Genomic DNA, 23,334 nt, shown 5'->3' on the forward strand with positions numbered 1-23,334 from the left:
AAAGGGAGCAAGTCTCACATGAAACTGGCACAAACATTGTTATGCATTGTCAGTGTTACTGTCTTTTTTAATCTTTTTATCGGTAATTTTATCTGCCTAGAAAACTGAAGAAACATTTACTAAACAACAACAATAAAACATAGACCCCATTCCAAAGCAAACATATTAAAAGAATGGTCTGAAAATACATCTTCAACCTCTGCCTTCTTCTCCTATATATTTGGAAAGGAATGGAGAAGAAATGAAAGGGAACGGAAAGAAATTCTCACCTTCGAGGAGTCAGCATAAAAGCTACCTTCTCTTTTAGGCTGCCCTTAACCACTGCCATCTACAGTGATCTATCCCATGAAGACCTGTAAGATTTTGCATTTTACTGTATCCCATACTGACTTGCATTATTAGATATCCACTAATGATCCAAGGACTTGTCTCCCCAGTTAGCTGCAAGCTCCTTGAGGACAAGGACTGCTTATTCCTCCACACTACCTTCCAGAGTGATTGACTATGCACGAGGCTTGAAATATTTGTTTGCTTGGGTAACGCCATCAGCAAATCATTCCAAATCACAAATATGATTTTGCTATACAGTATATGAAATTTAAGAAACATAAGAAACAAAGCTATCTTTGTATCAACGTTTTACGTCTTGTATTCTGCAATTCCTAAGAATAAGTTCAGAGAGCTGCCTATTGGAGGTGACAGGGGTGCATTGGAGGAAATCAGTGAACATTCAAAGGTGTCGGTTCAGTGGGAAATGTGCACGTGGGATTAAAATAAACTGGATTGAGAGTCTTTCCTAAGCAGTAAAAAGTGTTGGCTGACGTCATTTAGTAATCAGAGCTAGGAGTCTGGGTCTTTGAGGGTTCCTTGCCACTTTGGCAATTTGCCTACACTCTTGGCAACTGCATACTCCGCACTATTGCAGGTCGGGAGACCGAATTGCGATAGCGCTGTCGTGCCGACTCCTCAACACAAGGGGGCGCCGAGCAGCGCCGCGTCTGCTGACTCGCGGCCGTTCTCCCAGCATGCCTTGCTCCCGCCGACCGAGACCCGGAAGCTGTCGTTGGCGGCCGCGGGCCGCGGGAAGCCCGGGTGGAATCTGGGCTACGGAGCGCAGTCGCCAGTCCCGGCTGCTCCGTCCCGGTTGCTCCGTGTCAGCGGAGGACCCCTAGCCGGAGAAGACACCATTTTGAGCCCACCACGCGCCCCGGCTCGGTCTGGACGTGCCGCCCTGGCGGTGTGGGACCGGTCCAGTCCGGCCCGGCCCTCGGCGTCAGTAAGTGTTCGGGAAGAGACCTCCTAAGGCCCGCACTGCCTTCCGGAGGCTCTCGACCCCGACACTATGAGAGCCCCGGAGCGCGGGCGGGAAGCAGAACTGCTCCTGTCGCTTTGCGGTGCCTGTAGGACATCGAGGGCCCAGAACCTTGGCCGGGGTCGCGATTAGCACCCCAGATTTCCTAGTATCAGGGACGAAGTTATGCCCCATTCCCCAACACCGAAATAAAATAGAAAGAGGGCAGTCATCTGGGGCAGTCCCGTCATCCTTTCAACCATGCAGGCAGAAACAGTGTCCTCGCTACAAAAGACCTCAGCTGTGTCCAGCTATGGCCTCAGTGACCTGCTCAGTAGCCGGAAGCTGATGGCTGTCGGGGTCGTGCTTGGCTGGCTCTTGGTCATCCACTTTCTGGTCAATGTGTGGCTTCTCTGCCTTCTGTCTGCGTCGTTCATGGTGCTGGGAGGATGGCTGGGCTCCAACGCCATTGTGGGGGCTTCAGGTCGACTGCACCTGGAACGTTTCATCCCAATGGCCATCTGCCCCCCAGACCCCGAGGCAGAGAGACAGCTGGAACAGGAGATCAACCGCACCATCCAGATGATTATTCGGGACTTTGTGTCATCCTGGTATCGCTCGGTGAGCCAGGAGCCAGCCTTTGAGGAAGAAATGGAGGCGGCCATGAGAGGACTGGCCCAGGAGCTGCGGAGAAGGATGGGCATGGTGGACCGTCACGCTCTTACCCAAAGGGTTCTGACTCTCTGCGGTCGTCACCTGCAGAGCTATATTCGGGCAAAGGAGGCTACAGCAGGAAAGCAGAGTGGTACAGTTGAGCATTCCCAACTCTGGGAGGCGTACTGCAGGGCAACTGTTCCACATCCTGCAGTACAAAGCTCCAGTGCTGAGGTTATCTATACACGCGGGATTGTGAATTTGTTGCTTCAAGGTCTAGTGCCAAAGCCCCACTTGGAGACTCGAACAGGACGCCACGTTGTGGTCGAACTCATTACTTGCAATGTGATCTTACCACTGATCAGCAAGCTGTCAGATCCTGACTGGATCCACCTTGTACTCGTGGGCATCTTTTCCAAGAAGAGAAGTGATACAGCAGTGGTTAAACCACTCTGCCCAGCCAGTGCCCCCGGACAGCCCTCAGTGCCCACATCTCTGCCACTGGTCCTTGAGGTACAGAGTCTGCCGGAAGTAAGAGCTCCTTCTCCCGCTGCAGCCCCAGTGCTCCTAAACTGTAATGAGCCAGAGGGACTGTTGCGCTCCTCCCCAGAAGTTGAAGAAGGCCATGAAGTTATAGAGGGAGATTTGGGTGGAGGGCCCGAAGAAAGGAAACTAGGGAACAGCTCCTCTCATTTTCTCCAGCCGGATATCCGAGGCCCTCTGTTCCTGTGTGGAGACGCAGAGCTGGAGTCTCCACTGTCCGAACTGAGCAGAGAAACCATCATGCTCATGACCCCAGGCACCTTCCTGTCAGACAGGATCCAGGACGCCCTGTGTGCCCTAGAGGGCTCCCATTCTCTCGAGTCTAAGGATGGTGAGGGATCTGAAGGGACTGAAGGAGCAGAGGCTGAAGAAGGCCCAGGAACAGACACAGAAACAGGCCTGCTGGTCTCCATGCTGAATTCCTGCCCAGATATCCAGGTTGACACTGCAGACAAGGAGGTAGAGCAAGACGTCACCTCACTTACACCTCTGCTGTCGAGTCCAGAAAGGACCTGCCCGCCACGCCCATCATGCTTAAAAAAAGATCTTACCAATGGCGTGAGTTCCTTAGACCCTAGTCTGCCACAGGTTCTGCTTTCCTCCTCTCCAACTGGTCCTCTCAGCTCAGCCACCTTCAGCTTTGAGCCCCTGAGCAGTCCAGATGGCCCAGTTGTCATCCAGAACCTGCGCATCACTGGCACCATTACTGCCCGAGAGCATAGTGGCACCGGATTCCACCCATACACACTCTACACAGTGAAGGTAACAGGATGAGAACTGGTCAGCCACTCTGGGCTTGGAATGGGTTTGGAAAGCTTTCAGTGAAGCTAGGGTTCTAAGGGAGAGGAGCCACTCTTAGCTGTGAGTCTGAAGTTCATTTGTAGGGCAGAGTAGGCTTCTATCCAGTACCCACACAGTCTAGAATCTCAGGGTTAGGCTACTAGGGAACAGGCTTCTCCTGTGCTGAGTTACTGAGGGTCGTATATGACTGAGGGTCATGTTGTTCAGTAGTTCCCAAAGTCTAAAGCCTTGTCCAGAAATTCTCTTTCCACACCTTTTTCCTGCTAATTTTATTTAGAAATACTGATATCTGTTGTACTTTGTTTTAGAAGGAAGGTTGTTTACCCATACCTACCTTGGAAGACAGTGAGTTCTTCATTCCCAGAGATGTTTAAGCACAGAAGTGGGAACTACTTTGCAGAAATGGTATAAATGGGGTTTATGTGTCAGATATCTGTTTCAGTTAGAGCAGCAGTTCCCCAAACCAGGCTTTAGCATAGGCTGCCTCCAAGTCTCCTGGAAAGTTGTACTTAAAAAAAAACTGAGGGCCCAGTTTAGGAAATTCTCATTCAGAATATGTAAGAGCCTCTCAGAATCTTTATAATGAAAAAGAAGCCCTCTCAGAATCTTTATATTGAAAAAGAAGCCCAAAAGAAAAAAAGATTTGGAGGTACAGTCAGGTTTGGGGATGTATCAGTATTGATGGTCCCTCAAGGAGTAGAATATTCCACAGAAAGCATTATAACTTCAAGGTACTCCAAGTTTAAAAGCTCCACCTGGAATTTTTACCTGTCTCTTACCTAGGCCTTTTACTGGTCTGATGGACTGCTTTGCTCATGTCAGCTCCTAATGAATTATTTTCTTTTTCTCTCTGACTCTAGAAATTTTTAAAACACCAGCCTCAAATCCCACCAACAAGATCATTTCGTCCATTCCTTGCTCACACTATAATACCACAACGAAACAGCAGTAACCTGCTTCTGATGAGAACAAGCACATACATAGTTCTTCCCCAGCATTTCATTATATTTTAACTACTCGGTCAAAAAGTCTTCTCCTGTGCTAAGTTACAGCTTTCATGCTCTTCAGGGTGTTGGCTCAGGGAGAACATACAGTACACCTTCTCTTTTCCCATGTACTACCCCTCCAAGCATATGAAGACAGCCAACTTTAACCCCTTATGACAGATCCAGTCTTCACATGACTTCTCAAAATAGAGATGATATGTACTTAGGAAAAAAAATATTCACTTTAGCTCCAAAAATAATTCATCTGCCCTGAGCAAAACAAAAACATATGTCCCTTAAATGCATTGCAGACAAGTGATTTTTTTCATCAGCTGTTTTGAATTGTTTTCTCCCCAACTAATACACATAGTCACAGGGTGAACATAATGGCAAAATGGTTCCAACACCATAACTCAGGGGTGGAAAAGGTGGTATCATTTTTACCAGTGTTGCATCTTCTCTTTTATGCTGTGTCTTTGGGGTTTGAAGAAGAGTTATGTAGCCTTTTGTGTCAGTGAAAGTGTTTGCAGGAGAGAGCTTTGAGAATGAAGGAGTTGAGAGCAGTAAAACTCATATTTCACTTTCCGGGCCACATTATGTTTGGAAATGTATCTCATTCCTTAAAAATTTAGTCACCCTTGGAATTTGAGTTGTTCATTACAACTTAGAGGAGCAATCATACCTGGTAGGTTTGGGAACAGAATAAGAACAGATCCCTTCCTTTACACTTACTCTCCTCTTAATGTGTTGCTATTGAGCTGATGCAGTGAACAAATTTATTCACTCAACAGTATGAGACAGTCCTTGATGGGGAGAACAGCAGCGGCCTGCAGCAGCTGGCATACCACACTGTAAATCGTCGCTACCGTGAGTTCCTGAATCTACAGACCCGTCTGGAGGAGAAATCAGATCTACGAAAGTTCATCAAAAGTCAGGAGTTTCCCCAGCCCTGGAATACCTTATTGCTTTTCACTTCTAGTCACCTTGATCTGAGAGGCTGGTGGCCTATTGGTTTGTGGGAGGGATGGAGGCAGAGAATGCAGCATCAAGGGTCCTTGCTCACCCCCACCCTCAGTTTGCATTCAGGCGACTTGTGTTTAGTTCTGGACAGCCGTGGGCACACTGTTCCTGAGGTGCTTTTTTGTCACTGAATGCTTTGTTCTGCAGTCCCATTTAGTTTAAGCTGAAGAAAGAAGCTTTTACATTTCCCCTTACATGTGTGACGTAGCTTGAGGAGTTCAGTTACCTTTTCTAGGTTCATAGATTAACAGCCAGGCTTTTTAAAGTATACTGTGAGACATAGGGACAATATGAAAATGTCATGAAATTTAACTCTAAAAGTAAGCTAGTAAGCAGCTACTTTGTTTATTTTAAAAAAGCTAATGATTACCCAAATAAACATTTTAATAAGCTGAGGCATAAACTGTGGATTTCAGTTATGTATTTTTTTTCTTAATAACAATAGCCACTCCTGAGCCAAGCTTGAAAACACAGGCCAGCTTCTCTTCTAGGCACCTCTTGCTCATTGATTCTCATACAGCTTGTGAGATAAATACTATTACTATCTTTGCTTTACAGAAAAGAAACAAAGTCAGAGAAAGAGTAAGCAACTTGCTGAAGGTAGTTATAGGAAGAATTGTATCCTAAATTTAAACTTGGGCAGTTGGATTTCAGAGCCCTCATTCATAACCATTGTACCTTCTCACCTCTTACACATTTATATTAACAATAATGGGAATAGGCTGTATATATTATGTTTCTGGGGTATATTTGGAACTCTTGAAATGAAAAATCCCAGGGAAATATATTCATCAGTTATGATTTTTTACATATATGATGTGTTTTATATGGAGTAGCTCTTAATGAATGTTAAGTGAATGAACTTTTTTTTTAAAGATGTGAAGGGTCCTAAAAAGCTCTTTCCAGATCTTCCATTTGGAAACATGGATAGTGACAGAGTAGAAGCCCGTAAGAGCCTCCTGGAATCATTCCTAAAGGTCAGCATCCTTCCATTTCGGCTCTGCTCTCATTTTACCCACCAGACAGACACCCAAGCCAAGATGGGGAGATCTGGGGAGCTGAAATTTCTCTTTGAAGTGCTTCTTGTGTCTTTTGCAGCAACTCTGTGCCATTCCTGAAATCGCTAATAGTGAGGAGATGCAGGAGTTCCTTGCTCTGAACACAGATGCTCGTATTGCCTTTGTCAAGAAACCATTCATGGTCTCCAGAATAGACAAGGTACCAGCTGGGCCACTGTGCCCAGCCTTAGTTTCTCATCAGAGTGGAGGCAGTGCTTTAAAAATAGGGGTGGAGGGTAGCGAGAGGCAGCACAGAGGAGTAAGTAAAACATGGACTAGAATTTTCAAGACCTGTTCCCAAATCTTCATTGGGTCATCATCTTGCTGAATTACAGTGAGCAACTCTGAATATCTTCAGCACTGTAAGTGTGCACATGTCTCCTGGGGACATAATTCTAGTGGAGGAATATAAGGATATATCTATACCTCCATAGATAGGTGGGGGGCAGGAAGGTCTTTTCTAGAGGCGAAGGTCATTCCCAGGGTTGGTCACGCAGGAAGGAAGCTGCTAAAGCAGGACACTAAGCTGGATTTAGATTGGTGTAGTGATTCTCCGTGGAGAACAGAATGTGGGGAGCCTTGTACCTTCTTCAGGAGGGTATCCCAGGACCTCAGAGATGGTAGGAAGACATTTGTGTCACGCGTTGGGACCTGCAAGCAGTGATCACCAACTGACATTACAGTCTCCAAGGCAGAAATCTGAGGTTTATGTTTATCAAAAGGTGTCGTGTTTCAAAAGGTTAGAAAACACTGACTCGGTAGAAGAGGTTCTTCCCTCTTCTCATCCAGACTTCATTCAGGGGAGAAAAGGATCAGGTGGAATTGCACCTGGTAGGAGCTAGGAGACATTCACTGCAAACTAAAGAGAGTTGCACAAGGTAAAATTTCCAGAGTTCCACACGAACGTGTTCATTCACTGATTCTTTGAACATCTACTTACTGCCTGGCTGCTTAGCTGTGACTGTAGTAATGGTTCATGATATAATAGTGAACCAAATAGACAAGGACTTCACTCAGACCACAATTTTGTGAGCCTAGCGAGCAAGTTGTATTTTCTAAGCCACTTTAAACACATTCTGCATGCTTATACTGCTCCCCTCTGTGTCCTTTCCCTTGTTCACTAGGCCAGAGTCTTGACTGTACTCTCACTGGGCCATTCCAGCCTTGTCCTAGCTCTGCTGGCCGTGCCCTTGCAGAGGGCAGGCACAGGGGCGGGTTCGAGAGCCGCCGTGCCGCTCCGCACCAGCAGGATTCGTTAGTGACAGGCAGCAGGGAAGCCCAGACATCTCCTCAGTGTTACAGGGCTTCATTTGTACAGTTTTTTAAAGCTAATGTTTAAATGTCATTTTCCCATTCTGAGAAATACAGATGATTCTTATTTTTCATTGAGGATAGTTTTGTTATTCTTTCTGTACTTAAAGAAGAAAAATTGTTCGAATTAACTGGAAAAGCCAGCTCTTTCCTCTGTGTGAATTACTCTGAACATATTCTTTTTTTTTTATGTGCCTTTAGACTATATTTCTTATTTTGGTAATCTTCACTCTTTCTGTTCCTCATATATTCCCACCTAATGGTATATAAATTTGTTTATTCACATCTTGGTGAATATATCACTTTGGGATCTAAAAATTACTCTTTTATATACAAAGAAGCTGAAAATGAAAAATATTTCACCAGCCTGCAGAACTCTCAGGTTTTTATTTATCCCATTGTTTCTTTTTATTTCTTTCCCCATGATGTTGTTTGTCTTAATTCTATGAGAGAGATTTTTATGGCCACAGAGAATAGGAAGAATAGTTACCACTTAATTATTAGGTGAGTCTGCCTGGGCTGATGAATAAGGCTCCCCTAGGTAGCCTAGCTATCACCCCATCCTGATTGCACAAGATGCCAGGAGAATATAGTAAAGCTTGTTTGGTGGTTTCTGTCTGACCCTGCACCTCTGACCCCGCACCTCTGACCCCTGCAGATGGTGGTGAATGCTATCGTGGACACCTTGAAGACGGCATTTCCTCGCTCTGAACCCCAGAGTCCTACAGAGGAGCTGAGTGAGGCTGAGACAGAAAGCAAGCCCCAGACAGAATGCAAGAAGGCTAGCAAGTGAGAAGCCCTTCAGTCACCCAGGACCCTTTCCCAATCCTCAGCCCAAGCCCATCCCCAACTCTCAAGCTCCAAAAGAAAGGAGATGAGCTGTATATACTAGTTTTCTGCCCAGCCAGACCTCAGACTCCTCAGGGCTCGACCAGAAGGAACCCACCACCTGAGCTGCCCACTGTGTGTCTGTCCTACCATGGGAACCCAGGGCCCCAGCCGACCCAGGCCTTGTGACTGGAAGGGAAACTCTAGGACAGAGATACTCCCCATTTCCATTTTCCTGGAAGATTGAGGTGTTCTTTCCTATTGAGAGCTAAGGCCCATCCCTGATCTCTGCCTCCCATCACTCCTGGGGCTCTTGGCTCAGAAGCTGCATGTACCAGCCATAAATGGGGGAGGGTGAGGAGGGATACCTGTGGGGCCCGCTTGGTAACTGGGCATCACTGCCATCCCTGTACCAGGTCCCAGATGTCCCCTGGCAGAGCCCCACATGGAAGGGAAGGGCACCACCATGCTTACCCTTACCCTATGTCTGTGTCTGGGCAACTATGGAGAGAAAGAATGTGGGCAGTGGAGAACACTTGTGTGTGTCTGTTTGTCCGGCTGTCTCTTTGTCTTTGTTCAGGCTTCCTGGGCCAGCAACGACACAATTCTTAGCCTTTTTTTACTGGGCCCATACTTTGAAGGGTGACCATAGGCCTGTGCTTATGAGAATTGTAGTCCTAAAAACAGTGAGGTTAGCACTTGAAGTCCCTTCCCTGTTTTTATTTGGAACACAGGGAGAAAGTGGGTATGCAAAAAGGTACTGACGACAGCAAGAAAAACCTGTGCCACTTGTCTAATCTTCAGCAAATATTTAATGAATGTGTGGTATGTGCTAGCCACTCTTCTAGCCTCTGGGAATATAACTGACATTTTTACATTAGCAAAAGCACTTTCCCAGATGCACTGTAGACAAAGCTTAGTGCAAGAGCTACACTATTACTAAAATTTCCAGAATATAGATTGCTTGGGAGACTTGAGGGCCAGGTCCATTCTGGCAACTCTGACCACTGTAAGTGCCCAGAATAAGTATAGGTACATTTGTTTTGAGGTATTAATACTTGTTGGCCCTTTCTATAGGAATCAAGAGCATGAATTACATTCTCTTTGCTCTTTGTTTCTGTACTAGGTCCAGGCTGAGGTTCCCATCCAGTAAAATTGCTCCAGTGCTGAATATGACTGAACCACACGAGAAGATTCTCTACTCTCTCCAGGAGAGCAATGCGGTGAGAAGTTCCTTGAGAACAACTGGAGTTAATAGCTAGAAAGTTGGTCCTGCAGATACAGGCACTTGGGACGTTCTCCAGAGTCCAAAAGGACTTAGATGCCTTTCCAAACAGCTTACCAACACATCTCTAAGTTTTGTTATAAAATCATTTTCTTCAAATGGTTCGGAATCACTACTAGTTCTAGGTTGGTAGTGTGGCTCGCTCCTCAAGGGTCATGGGTGTGGGGTTATATGTGGCAGAATAAGAAAGAAAACCAGTTCCTGGAAGGGAACAGATAGCCCCAAAGGGTCTGCAGCAAGTAAGAATAGACAGGCCTTTGTTTATTTGCAGTCTTGGTAAAAAATAAATGCTTCCCTAAAGTGCTCACAGAGTCCATTGGATTCTGTGTTCCTGATACATTTGCAGGGAAGGAAGGGTCAAGGACAACATAGAGTGCTTTGGTTGCTTCTCTGCTTTCTGCATTCTTTATGGGATATTTCGCTGGCTCTTTCTTCAGGAGTCAGAGACCCTGTCCATTTCTGCGATGGAATCCTTTATTGAAAAACAGACAAAATTACTAGAAATGCAGCCAGGAGAAGCCCCAGAAAAAGATCCTGAACATGTTCCCAAAGGACATGTGGATGATTACTTGTCAGATGCAGCCGTGCCAGCCCAAGACCTCAGCAACGGTGATCCAAGTGAGTGACGAGATCTCCGCTTCCTCCCTGACTGGTGTGACTCAGTGGGTTGTCCTTCCTCCTACAAACCAAAAGGCTACTGTTCGATTTCCTGTCGTAGCATGTGCCTGAGTTGCGGGCCAGGTCCCCAGTTGGGGGTGTCCAAGAGGCAACACATCATTGCTCTTAGCACAGTAGTTTATCTTCAGTTCTGCTAAGCCAGCCACAATTAAATGCCAGAGCCTCAGGTACTGTGCTGAGTGCTGGGGTGCAGAGAAGAATCCAGCTCAGTCCCCGAGCTGAGTTGAGCAGAATAGAGCACAAAGTCAGGGAGTTCCAATCCAACAAAATAAGATCCATGCTTACAATATGGTTACCTCGTTGAAGTGCCCTTTGGCGTGCTTGGCCTGTGTTTGAACTGCTCCCTTCAGCTGTTCCCTTAGGGCACGTGGTACCACTTCCCTGCTTGGTCCCTCGTCAGTCCCTTTTGTTGGCTCCCTTATTAGCCTTCTAGAGCTTTCTTTTTGCCTCTCTGTTATTACTCTGCACACTTCACCTGAGTGCTCTCATTTGTAGTATGGGCTTTAACCCTAACACACATGCTATGATGCCTAATATCAGATGTTGTATTTCCAGTTGCCTAATGGAAATCTGCACTGAAATGTACCATAGGGCAGCCGACATACAGCATGTGCAAAATGGAATTCATCTTGTCCAGTAGATCTGTTCCTTTTGCTTTATTTCCTGCCATGGCAAGTGATACCACCTACTTCCCCAAGGAAGGGCGGGGAGGGAGAGGAGGTGAGGACACTACCCTCTCCTTGGAAGCATTTGAGTAGGGGGGTTTGCTTCCCAGAGGAAGAAAAGGGAAGCATTGGGAGCCCTGGGTATTGGTACGTCTGCTGAACTAGAATTTATAAGAAGAAAAATTTTCATTTCCACCAAGATAAAGGCTCCTGCTAGAAATAGAGATCACATTCAGAAGGAAAATAAAAAGTTTGGTTGCACGAACGGTCACCTGACCTGTGCCCTGTGAACCTCAGCTGAACTGTGTGGAAACGGAGCTACAGCCCCACCTCTTCACACATACCTCACTTGTCACATAAAGGAAGTATTCTGACACCAAATCATCAGAAAACTGCAAGAAATTATAAGTAAGAGGGTCTAGGTAAAACGATCTAGCCCAAATCAAACCTGTAAATTTTGCATATCCTATCTCTAAATGAATAGTTTATGCCTGAGCCCTTCTAGCTCTAAAAGACTCAAAATGCTTGTTGATAGAAAATTTGCCATTTTTTAGTAGAGCACCTGGTGCCTTGTTTGCTTTCTGATTTTTTACTGTTATGAACATTGTTGCCACATGGTGGCACCTCTATGCAAATACTAAACCTGAAAAAATAATAGAATTCAGGAGGGTGACTAAGACTCAGAAGGAGGCTGTGTCCCAAGGAACTCAAATATCACATCTTTGAGCGAATGACTGGAAAGCGAACACGTCAGCTCCCACGCACCCATAAAATACAGTACAGAAGAAAGGAAGTATATATTGGATGGAATTCAGAAGACAGTAGGTTTTATTTCTAGCAGTCCATCCAAGTCTGAAGTCATTTATGTTCCAAAAAGAATCTGTAAGGGAGGAGAACATGGGTGAGAGCAGCTAAGAGAATACCCATTGGTGCTAGACTAACAGAATTATTGTTGATGATTAATTATCAGTGATCTCAGCAGTAACACCAGATAGCTAAGAATCATTCAGGAACATTATGTATCCCTGAGAAAGTCTCCCAGGAACCAAGTCGGTGGTGACAGAGTCCCCTCAACAGGGTTAGAGAACAGATGCTTCCAGCCATAAACATGTCTTTTCAGGAGACTTTGGTTGAGCATGGGTGTGAGCCCATTTGTGGCCAGGCTTTGAAATAGAAATTGTCCTGGCATTTTTCCAAAGTTGTAGTGCTTTTCCTAAAACTACGTATTGTCTCAAAACCAAACTGAAGCTTCCTGGATCCCAGCCCAACAGCTCTGTGTAATGGAGATGCTTTCAAGGCACTTTTTCAACTGGAAAATAAACCCCAATCTTCCGCATACCTGCTGCCCACAATCTCTTTGTGATCTTTGTGGAGGCAAGTGGAATCGAAGTTCAGAAGAGGCCAGGCCTTGTCGGTTCCCTATAGTCACCAGCTGTGAGCACTTACCTGGGGCCAAATATATCCAGCTCTGGGGGACATACAAAGGAACAAGCTAGACAGGCAAAGTAATTGTATACAAAGTCTTTTTTAAAAATAAAAAATTTTTACTAAGTGATTCAGGGTTGTAAAGAAATGCAGAGCCTGCCACTGAACTTTTTAGATACAGAGTGGACATCTCTTGACGTGATTTAAGAAATTCTGGATTATAAAAATACAAGACAACATAAAGGTAGAGAAGACCCAGTGCCTTGAAGTATGTTCCTCAAGTGGGAGTCTCTTCTGATGCCTTTGTGTCCTGCAGGAACGGAGACAGGGTTAGCCGACACAGCCCTGGACCTGCTGCTCTTGCTGCTGACAGAACAGTGGAGGTGGTTGTGTACGGAAAACATGCAGAAAGTTCTTCATCTCACCTTCGGGACCCTAATTCAGAGGTAAGACTGGTGAGTTCTTCACATTCGGGTCTCAAGTTGGACAGGGGTAGGTGTGGTACTGAGTTCTCCGCTGGGAAGGGCAAGGGAAGAGGCCAGGAAACTGGTCATAAAGCAAGACAGTCTCTGTTACAGAGCTGCAGAAATGGAGACCGCCCGCAGAGCCTTCCGTAAGACCCCGGCCCTCACCGCCTGAGTATGGGCCCTGCCTGGGGTTTTTAAATGCTGAACTCTTCCTGCTCTGGGGTCAAGTCCCACCCGGCTCCATCCCCACGCCCTCTACTTCCCACCTCCTTTTGGTGGATGTTTCTCGTAGATGACAATGTATAGTCAGTGACAATAGAAATAAGAAAGATGAGGCGAAAAATGGATCGGTGTTCTCATAGATTATTGTCTCTGAAAGTGATGTAAATACTCACAAGTAAAGAAACACACAGAATAGTTAAACCTTGAATTTTGTAATTCAGGCTTTCTAATCCTGATAGCCCCTGAGTCTCCTGACAGGTTTGCGCACAGGCGGAGTATTTAGCTGCAGACTTCTAACCCCGTAACTGCCGAGCTTTGCTAAACTGAAGAGTGCTGTCTCTGAACCACACACACAGTGCGTGAGTGCATCTGGTTTGGCCACTCTGGTTTGGAGTTCACTCTCATAACACATCCTGGCAAAGGGAGAAGCCAGTCCCGACCACTTTCTGTTAGCACGTGGCTCATGCTGACAGGCACTCCAAAAATAAAAACAACTTTTAATAGAATTCTGTATCTCTTCTACACCGTGTAGAAAGTCCATCACCAACTGTTGACTCTCCCCTCTCACACTCAAAGTTACATAGGATCAGGAAGGTTAGTGAGCTTTAATCATAAAGAGGCTAAGTCAAGGGAGGGTGCACATTTCTGTTTGCTGAGTGCTTCTCATACACCAGCAACCAACTTTTTTTTGCATATATTTTCTCTCAGCAACCAAGTGAGATAAGTAGCCCCATCTTACAAAATCAAGTAAGAAACCAGGGCTTGGCAACGCCAACTGACCTGCCCATAGTTAGTAACCCACCTGGAATTTGAAGCTGGATGCACACATCTTCCACGCCAGTGGGCTCTTTCCTGCCTATTATAGCCTGGTAACTGGCTGTATGGGAAACCCACGTAGAAAATGCAGACCGGTCTCTGTGCCTTAGGCTTCTCCCCGACCCTTCCACACACTCTGCTGTCTCACTGGAGTGCATTTTCTAAAAAGCAAGGGGAACATTGCTCTGCACTAAACGCCCTTCAGTGGCACTCTGTTGCCTCCAGAAGTGATTTTCCAGTGTTCCCTAGAGCTCCAGGATTCCGCAGAGCTGCTTCAGAAGCCACCTGGGAATCCAAGGTGGGAACTAAGTGGACCATGATCCAATTAAATCAGTTCCATTTTTGTTTATCCTCACCTGAGGACATGTTTATTGATTTTAGAGAGATTGAGAGAGAGAAACATGGATTGGGTGCCTCCCATACATGCCCCAACCAGGGACCAAACCCACAACCTAGCTATGTGCCCTGACTGTGAATCGGACCAGCAATCTTTTGGTGCACAAGATGACGCTCCAACCAACTGAGCCACTCGGCCAAAGCCAAAGTACTTCCATTCTGACCAATTTAATAGACTGGGGATCTAGGGAAGGTTTTGTTTGAAAAGGGGCTCCACTGTGTTTAAAACACATGTACATTCATTCATTCATTCCACCTCTTTTCTTGGCACAAACTGGTCCCAGCTGCATTTCCAGTTCTGCCCCATGTAAACCATCCACCGTTGCCTGAGCCTTCCGTGCCGTCTCTTCTTCGAGTCCCTTGCTCCTCTTGTTTCCGCCTGTGCAGTATCTACTCATTCTTCTACCTCCTCCTGTGTCCCATGCTGTCTCTGTTCTTTTCTGCTTGGCCTACTGCTAACTGTTTTGCCAAAATTGAGCATTGTGTCATTTATTCTATGAAACTTTCTATAACATCTTCTCCTGCTTTCTGTCAGCACTCAGGAGTCTTTTCTGTCTGTGCAGTTTTGATGACAATACTTATCACAGTGTATTACAGAAATTATCTGCTTCCCCTTAACTAGTGGTTCTCAGCTGGAGGTTTTCTCCTTGGGGTATTTGGCAGTGTCAGAAGGCGGTTTTGGTTAGCTGTTCCATCTGGTGGGTGCAGTCCAGGCATGCAGCTAAACCTCTGTACTGCACAGGGCAGCACCTTCCCCACCCAAACAACAGTGAGTTATTCTGCACAAAATACACTAGTGCAGAGGCTGAGAAAGCTCCCTGGACTGCGAGGTCTTTAAGAGCCGGAGGTGGCATTATCACATTCCCAGCAACTTACACGGTGCCTGGGCCATAGAAGATGTTCATTACTGGATAAAAAGATAAACATTTCTCTTCTCAATACCTTTCTACTTAAACGTAGAGGTTCCTTATGTTTAATTCTGTCACTTATGAATGTTGCTAATTAGGCCTTCATTTCTCTTCTCCCTCTATTAGGCCTCCCTTTGCCGAGCTTCCTAATGCTTTCAACAAATGGGAAGATTCTAAAACTAGGTAGTATGTGATCATTGATCACTTCTTCCCTTTGAAGTCATTTACATGAGAAATTGGTTTCAGAACACAATAAATTATTTGGAAGGAACAGAAAAATGTAGATGAGTCAGGAGAAATTTTAAAATATTAAGATGCCTATGTAGAAAAGGTAGGAGGAAGTTTACCTGAAGTTTAAGTAACTCAGCATGTTAAAGAGCTTGGGTCAGTACTGAATAAAGTAGAGAGAAATGTGTATTTGGGATTTGCTGTCAGATTGCTGCAGAAAGGGTATTTTGTGCAGCGTGGGTTCACGGGGATCTAAAATGGGAAACTCCTCACACGGTACTTGCAGGCTGTGGGGATCCCGGCCCCAGTGGGCGATGGTTATGAACTGTCTAGAGATGGGGAAGAGACAGCTCCTGCTGTTGTCTGAAGGAGTGAGTGTGTTGGAGGAGGGAGTGTGCTGGGCATGGGCGCTCTAGTTAAGCTGCTTCTTCATCTGTCTCACAGAGCTTTGTTCAGGCTGCTCTGTAGCATTCACCCCACTTTCCCTGACAGTGCTTATAACTCTGTCCAATTGGGGAATTGTTTTGGTCTTATTCCTTATTGATTGAAAGAAACAGTAAGGGCTTGTCAGTAGTGAACAAAACAGACACAGTCCCTACTCTTAACGTAGTTTACAGGTTAGTGGGGCTGAGAACTGAGGGCCTCATGTACGTGCTGTGGAGCCAGAAGTCGAGCCGGGTATTCAAAGCCCGCTTCCTTGTCCACTGTCACTGCTCCGCTATCTGTAATCTCCCTGAAAAACAGGAGTAATGATGGTATCTGTGTCTCCAGGCACATGGAACATGTCCAGTAAATGTTATGTCTTAATATTTGCTCTTCGGAAAAAGCGAAGAAGGTGAAAAAGTATTTTCTGTGTCTCTTTCCTTTAGCCAGTGCCCCCAGATTTGTTCCATTTCTTAATGTCTTCGGGCTACCCCTGTTGTGCCTGTCCTTCTGAGTTCTTCAGAGTATACTTGGCCCTCTTCTCAAATTTCTTGTGCCGTGTTCACAGTGTTCTTGAAGCTTCCTTAAGGTAGGAGTCAACAAGTCATGAGCACCTGGAGGAAGAATCCCAGCTCTAGACCCCGTGTACATGGTGCACACGGAAAAGTTGGGCTTCTTTCAGGGTTCCTGCGTGGACACTGATGATCCCATCAGCTTCAGGATGTTTACCATCCAGCAGGCATTTCTTGAGTTTACTCTGTGCAGACACTGTGCTTAACACTGCAAGCATATTGTGTGATTGAGTCCACTCAGATACCCTGTGAGAGAGATATCAAGATCTCCAATGCAAAGATGAGGAAACCAAGGCTTAGAAAGAATTATGGTGGTTCAGTCAAAATCACAGAGCTCATAAATACACCACGGGCAGAATCCAAACCCAGGCTTGTCTGATTTTCAGCTAGAATAACTTTCTCTCAGGGTCAGACTTTGTCCTGTGATGTAAAGGGATGAAAACCAATTCAAAATCCAGTTTGTAAAATCCAAACTACATTTCCATGTATGCACACTCGCAGCACAAAGGGCACTGGCCTGCTCTAAAGCCAGCCTGTGTTCCTTGTCCCTGACAGCTTGCCTTCTTTTATTTTTAAAAAGAGGTCCGTGCAGTGCTACATTCTTTGGCTTTGCTTTGGCTTGCAAATAAACTGGAATTCGATAGCTCCTCAAAGCCACAGCCCTCCCCCTCCCCAGCCTGCCACCACTACTCCCAGGAGAGGTGGCATGGCCCCAGCTGACTCAGTGTGGCCCTCCCTGAGACTGCCCCCGTGACCACTGCCCAGCAGGCGGCATGTTTCTTCCTTCTGCAGCCACAAGTGTCTGAGCAGAGGACTTGGATTCATTTCTTTGAGCTCTAACTTCAAAGAGAAGGGCGGTTGGTGCTGGGGCCACAGGCAGCTCTGGCCACTTCTCTAGTTGTCTTGATGGACACACTGCGGTTATCAGGGTGGCACAGCCATCTGGACCCAGGTGTGTCTCCTCCTTCCCTCACTCTAGCCTCCAGAATTGTCTCCATCAGGAAGATGAGTTCCTTTTTCCTGCTTCCGTCTTCATTTACTCTCCTGGCTGCCTCGAAAGACCCGTGTGCAGAACTCCCTGGACTCAAGGGACTTCTGTCAGACCTTAAGCCTTCATTCTTGTTCTCTCTCTGTCTCTCTCTGTCTCTCTCCCTCTGCCCCTCCCTCCTGCCCTCCCTCCTTTCCTACCCTGCAAAGAAAAAATAATAAAAAAGAGTAAATTCAACCTCATGACCCCTCCTGAGCCAAGTTGGGAAGAGTCCTGGCTTGAGACAGCCTTCATAAATCTCCCTTGATTGTTGATGGTGTGGGGAAGGTGGGGGAAGGGAGCTGGAGAGAGGGTAGATGCCCAAAAAAGGCATTGTTAAGTCAAAGGGGAGTCTTGCACACATGCGCGCCTGACCTCGAGTGTCAGCTTCTGTGCCGGGAACATCCAATTATGTAAGAAGGAGCGCTCCTTATTTGGAATTAGAGACCAAATGAGGGGAAGAGGAGTGGGGGTAGCAGTCTGTGCCAAGGAGTAGATTCAGCTTGTGCAGACTGCTTACGTCCGAAAGCAGAAGGAACTTGACAGTGTTTCTGCACACATCAGAGTCAGGCTCAGGGAGCTGGACAAGTGCGTAGACCTAGATTTGCCTAGCTTGGAGGGAAGGAGGAGAGAGGTGCTGTGCTCCATTGATGGTGGAGGTTTTGGGCTGGAAGGTCCAGCCAAGGCAAGGAGCGAGATTATTGTGGAGTACTGATGTAGAGCAAAGGAATGAGAAACAGCTGGACCTGTTCCCTGCTGGATGCCGAGAGCAATGCCATGGTAAAAATACGAGCCAGGCTAGTGGTAGAGTACTCACTCAAACGCTACGTCCCGTGGCCCTGCCCTCCCCATGGCCCCAAGATGGCATCAGACTCTGTGTCAAAAGGGCAGCAGACACATTCCTGGCATCTGCGTCAGGATTTCTTAGTAGAGAGAGAGAGAGAACACTGTGTGTGTGTCGGAGGCACGTGGGAATGGTATCATGTGCCAAAAAGTAGGGAAAAAAGGAGAAGATTCTCTGATCTGTGGGCAGAGGAGAACAGAAAAGTACATCAAGTCAGGGTGTATGTAGAGAGGAAGGAGAAAAGAAAGATTGCATTAGCTTTCAAGAGTTCAGCAAGCAGCCAGCCCAGGAGACAAGCTCTGGAATTGATGCTGGGCCATGAGATTGTTTCCGTACAAAAGAGGTCTCTCTACCAAGGTCAGGAGAAGGTTTGTTGTTGCAGAGTAGGGGACCCTTGGAGAGTACTGTGCTGCCAGGGGGGGACATTCATCTTCCCTAAGGACCGTTGTGAGCAGATGATCGTGAGCTCTTCTGCCTCCATCCCTCTCTTAGGTGAGTGCAGAATCCCAGATGTTCTCTGAGCATAGTCCATGCAGCAGTCATTCCTTCATGGCCATGTCTGTGTAGCAGATGGATGGAGGGTCTCCCTGACACTGGTTCTCCTGTCAGGGAGACCCCAGGCCTTCTACCCAAAGGACACAAGCAGTTGCAGCAAGACAGGAACTGACATTCATGAAATACTCATGGCACCAGCCAAGCTGCTGTGTTCTTTATGTATGTACTCTTGTGCACTGCGTGTCTGAGAGAGACGTGTTTCCCCATTTTACAGATGAGAAGAGTGACACTCAAGTCAGGTAACTGTCCCAGAATCATAGAACTAGTAAGCACCACACCCAGGATCCCACTTCAGTCATCCTGGCCTCCAAACCCATGCACTTTCTGCTCCCGCAGGCTGCCTCCCCACTATTGGAGCTCTCACAAAGCAGTGGCCACTAGAAGCAGCTTCCCTTGAAAGTCCCTAGGCCCTATTCCCATGTGATCTCTTGCTGTCCATGTCACTGGCCTTAAGGACACATGCATGCGGTGGCAGCGTATGAATTCATTTCCATCTGCATATTCTGATTTTATTCTTAAAGCACTCCTGGGTCAGGATTAGAGTCTCCCTTGGGTAGCTCTATTCTACATTCTAATCACATTCAGAAAAAGATGCGAGTTAAGGATTTATAGTTTCCAGGAAACACTGATTACAGCTTTTTTCCTTTGCGACATAAACTTCTTTTTCTTTCAGTGGTTGCACCAGATCTCCTTCTGTGAACAGCTTCTGTAGAAAATTGCATACTTTTGCAAAAGCCCAAGATACAAAATTATCTCAAACTAAGTCTTCAAATGTTGCTGTCAGATTAGTTCCTGGCCTTCCAATTATGGAGTTGGGCTGCTTTTACAGGTGCTGAGAGTAATTTTTTGCAGGGATGGTTTGCTCAGGTTATTTTGTGCTTCCTCAGTTAAAAGGAGCGCTGCCTGTCCCATCCTCTTCACCAGCCCTTGACAAAGGGAAGCCCTTGGCTTGCCGGCATGGTCCCAGCAGTCTTCCCCTATTTACGTGAGTAGCCTCCTTGTCATATTTCTTAGGTGTCTCTCATTCTGCACCCAGTTCAGGATAAAGACATCATGCCTTTCCTGTTGTGTGTGACAGACAGTGTTTATTTGAATACATCTTTAGGGTTGTAGCAGCTGGTGCCAGCTCACTGGCTGTGTGCCTGTGCATGTATGTTTTTGCACTTCTATGTGCGGTTCATGTTCTTAACTTCTCATACCTGAGAGGTATAGAATTAGTCATCATGGTAACAGGTAAGAAAAAAACAAAATATCACAAGGCATTTAAACCTCAGGCCCATTATTCCAAGTCAGGCTATCGGTGTCTCTTGCCCATCTCTAACTACAGATAGGAGCCCGAGACAGTTGTTGAGGACGTTTCAGACTGTTCGCATCTTGAAGGCAGGGACCAGGTCTTATTCACCATTCTGTTATCAGCACCTAGCCCTTCACGTGGAAGGCACTTAATAAATTTCTGTCAAATGAATGAACAGCACATGCTCTTCCAATGGAATCAGTCCACTGCTTATCACTAATGACAGTCTCAGGGGTTCCTAACAGTTCTGGGGGATGGGAAACTCAAATGTGAAATAGCTCTGTAGCAGGGCAGCTCCAGCTTCCAGAGCCACGTGGGCCTGAGCAAAGAGGGTTCCCCTTCGAGCCCTTCAGTCCACCTCACATACTCATGACACGCTCCTTTCCCAGAGAACACACGCCCACTTCTGGCACAGCCTCCCGCAGGGAGTCCCCACTGAAGCTTGCCCTCTCTGGAAGCCTCTCTGGCTGTTGTGCCTTCTTAACCTTTCCTTCCAGATGGGGAAATAAGAATATTGGCTTTGAAGTCATACAGGTGTGAGTTCGAATTCTGCTTTGAGGGCTACCCTCTGATAACTTAGAACAAGTCGACCTATCTCTGCCTTGAGTTGCTCTCGTGAAGTCAGTTGGAAGATAAGACATGATAAATGAAAGTCTCTTGGTGTATGCCTGGCATAGGGTATCACTCAGTAAACGTGAGTCCTCATTCATCTTTACAAGCTCCATATTTCATTTCCTTGGGGACTCTTACTTGCTATGGCAGAAATACTTCTGGTGGAGAATAGATAATGTTTGCATTGTAGACATAATTAATACAGTATGATTACATTGTAATGGGTCTTTGGAGCAGTCTTTGTAGTGAGCTTGCTGTGCTATCTGATGATAGTGAAGACCCTGTGAGACAGACAGTCTTTCCTGCATCCTTCCACCTTGTTTTCTTCCTTCACATCATCCACCTTCGCGCTCCGTCCCACCTTATGTATATGCTTAAGACGTTCTCCAGTCGTACCCAGAGCAGAATCTCTGCGTTTCTTCAGAACCAGGGAGCTACCTACTTCTTAACCCAGGTGCTCCCGACGCTGCGCCTTCACCTTCTAGGGCACAGACTATTTAGTTTGTGTCACGGTGGCCTCTTCACAGATAACCCTAGAAAGGTGTAGGATTCAGTGTCTGTGTGTGTTTATTGAGGACTCACTTGCTGGGTGCCAGCCCATTAGACCTAATGTGGCAATCACCCTACTGGAAGGGCCTTTTAGCTTCTTAGAAGCAGTAACCCGTAGAATCAGAAATACCAAACAACATGAAGGCAGGTGATGCGTTGTCTCTTGCAGCACAGGGTAAGGGGTAGGTGGGCTTTATAGAGGAAAGTACATGTTGAAAGTTAGACCTTATAAGGTAGGTATCCTTTAGACTGGTTTAGGATAAAGAATATTCCAGGCACTGAAACATTTTTAAAGATGGGGTGGACATTTTTGTACTTTTAAATTAAAAGTAACCTCTAAATATATTTTGAATATTTTCATCCAGCCCCTGTCTGACTGTGTGTGCTTACGCACAAGAGAGACCCTTTTGTGTTAAATAACATGGAAAACCCACCAGGCCATTGCTGCTTGGGAGAGTTAAGACAGAAATTCTACCTCTGGACACCAGGGGGCACTGCAGGTTAAATAATAACTTCACATAGGAGGGTGAGCCATGCTTTGCAATTACAGGTCCTCGCCTTCAGGGTGATAGTAATCAGAATTATTCGAGTCCTGCTCCTTGACTCGAGACTGCTTACCTGTCCTCTCCCTGGCCCCACTGGCTGTTAGAGAAGCCAGTTTTTTCATCTTTACCCTTCTCCCTGCCATCTGATCAGTCTTCAACACACACTTGCTTCTCTGAGCAGGGGATGCTGTCGAAAGTCATCCCTGTAACTGCTTTTGGTCCATCAAGGATTTGGTTCCCTCAGGAACTTGGAGGGAACCAGCGATCTACAGCGATAAAACCAGCTCGACATCTGAAGTGAAAACATTTCGTCAGTACCCTCTGTAAACTATTTGGTCCTGTGCCCAGGCCTTTTTGGATGCCAAAGTCCTAGATAAACGTCTGCCTAAGGAAGAGGCTGTCAGTGCCAGATTGCACTGATAGTGGGAATCCGATCCGCCCGTGACGTCATCAAGGGCATTGCCTGTTGCTTCTTGCCCTGGACGGAGGTCACTTGGCTTTCTTCTGTTAACTTGATTAGGGGAATTCAGCTGTCCCCCAATAAGTATATGATACGTTTTAACACAGTATGTTTACTGTGTTAATGCAGCTTCAGGATGTCAAATATCCAGCTTAAAAAGAAGTCTCATATGAGTTTATTTGAGCCAAACTGCTGGAGACAAAATCTAGACATTAAGAAAATGTTCCGGGGAAGGGCAGCTTTGCAGCTTATTTTATACGTTAGACTCAGAGGAGGAGAGGTAAGGAGGGCGACATGACCCCATGGGTGGCAGGTTGATGAGGGAGGCTGGAAGGGCCCCAGCCATTAGAGCTGTGGGACTGGATAAAACGTGCAACAGAGAGAGACACACACTTCAGGACAGTTAATAACACTTAACTTTCTTAAGTCTTGGGTCATGCAGAGATGATATGTGGGCTACAAAGTAATGGTGTGGCCTCCTTCCTGCTCTGGTGCCAGTGACGGTGCCTCCAAGGGGCCTGGAGAAGGAAACTGCCGTGTCAAAGGTAATGTTACCCGAGATGCACAGAGACTGTGGACAGTTTCAAAGTGAAGATTGACCTTTATCAAGGAAGCCACAGACCTAGAACATGACTGCCCACCGTGGCCCACTTTTAGGTAGGAATTTTTCATTCATACGGCCCTATGTGGTTGCTTTGGTCTCTGGATTTGTATGGCCCACCATGCAGGCCTCCCTGAGCTCGTCAGATTTAGTGTGGCCCCCTTTTCCTCCACCAGGACAAGCCCCTCCTCCATCACCTCCTCTCATCCCCTTGTTTTCTAGTCACAAGTGTTACCCTCGGAGTGGCTACAGCGTGGCTGCTAGTTCTGT

At 46.4% G+C, this 23,334-nt stretch overlaps 1 protein-coding gene across 1 annotated transcript in view; it reads left to right on the forward strand.

Annotated features, from left to right (window-relative positions):
• The first annotated feature begins 1,049 nt into the window (after positions 1–1,049).
• Positions 1,050–23,334, forward strand: part of SNX19 (sorting nexin 19) — a 37,120-nt gene continuing 14,835 nt past the window's right edge. Inside the window, exons 1-8 of the mRNA XM_037145162.2 lie at positions 1,050–3,250; positions 5,067–5,205; positions 6,172–6,272; positions 6,394–6,513; positions 8,323–8,453; positions 9,619–9,715; positions 10,215–10,395; positions 12,862–12,991. Of these exons, the coding sequence (XP_037001057.2) occupies positions 1,553–3,250; positions 5,067–5,205; positions 6,172–6,272; positions 6,394–6,513; positions 8,323–8,453; positions 9,619–9,715; positions 10,215–10,395; positions 12,862–12,991 (2,597 nt within the window). The 5' untranslated portion in view covers positions 1,050–1,552. The remainder of the gene's footprint in view (positions 3,251–5,066; positions 5,206–6,171; positions 6,273–6,393; positions 6,514–8,322; positions 8,454–9,618; positions 9,716–10,214; positions 10,396–12,861; positions 12,992–23,334) is intronic.

Source organism: Artibeus jamaicensis, unplaced genomic scaffold, assembly GCF_021234435.1.
Source record: "Artibeus jamaicensis isolate MK-2021 breed Jamaican fruit bat unplaced genomic scaffold, CSHL_Jam_final scaffold_660, whole genome shotgun sequence".
In the NCBI taxonomy this organism is placed as follows: Eukaryota; Metazoa; Chordata; class Mammalia; order Chiroptera; family Phyllostomidae; genus Artibeus; species Artibeus jamaicensis.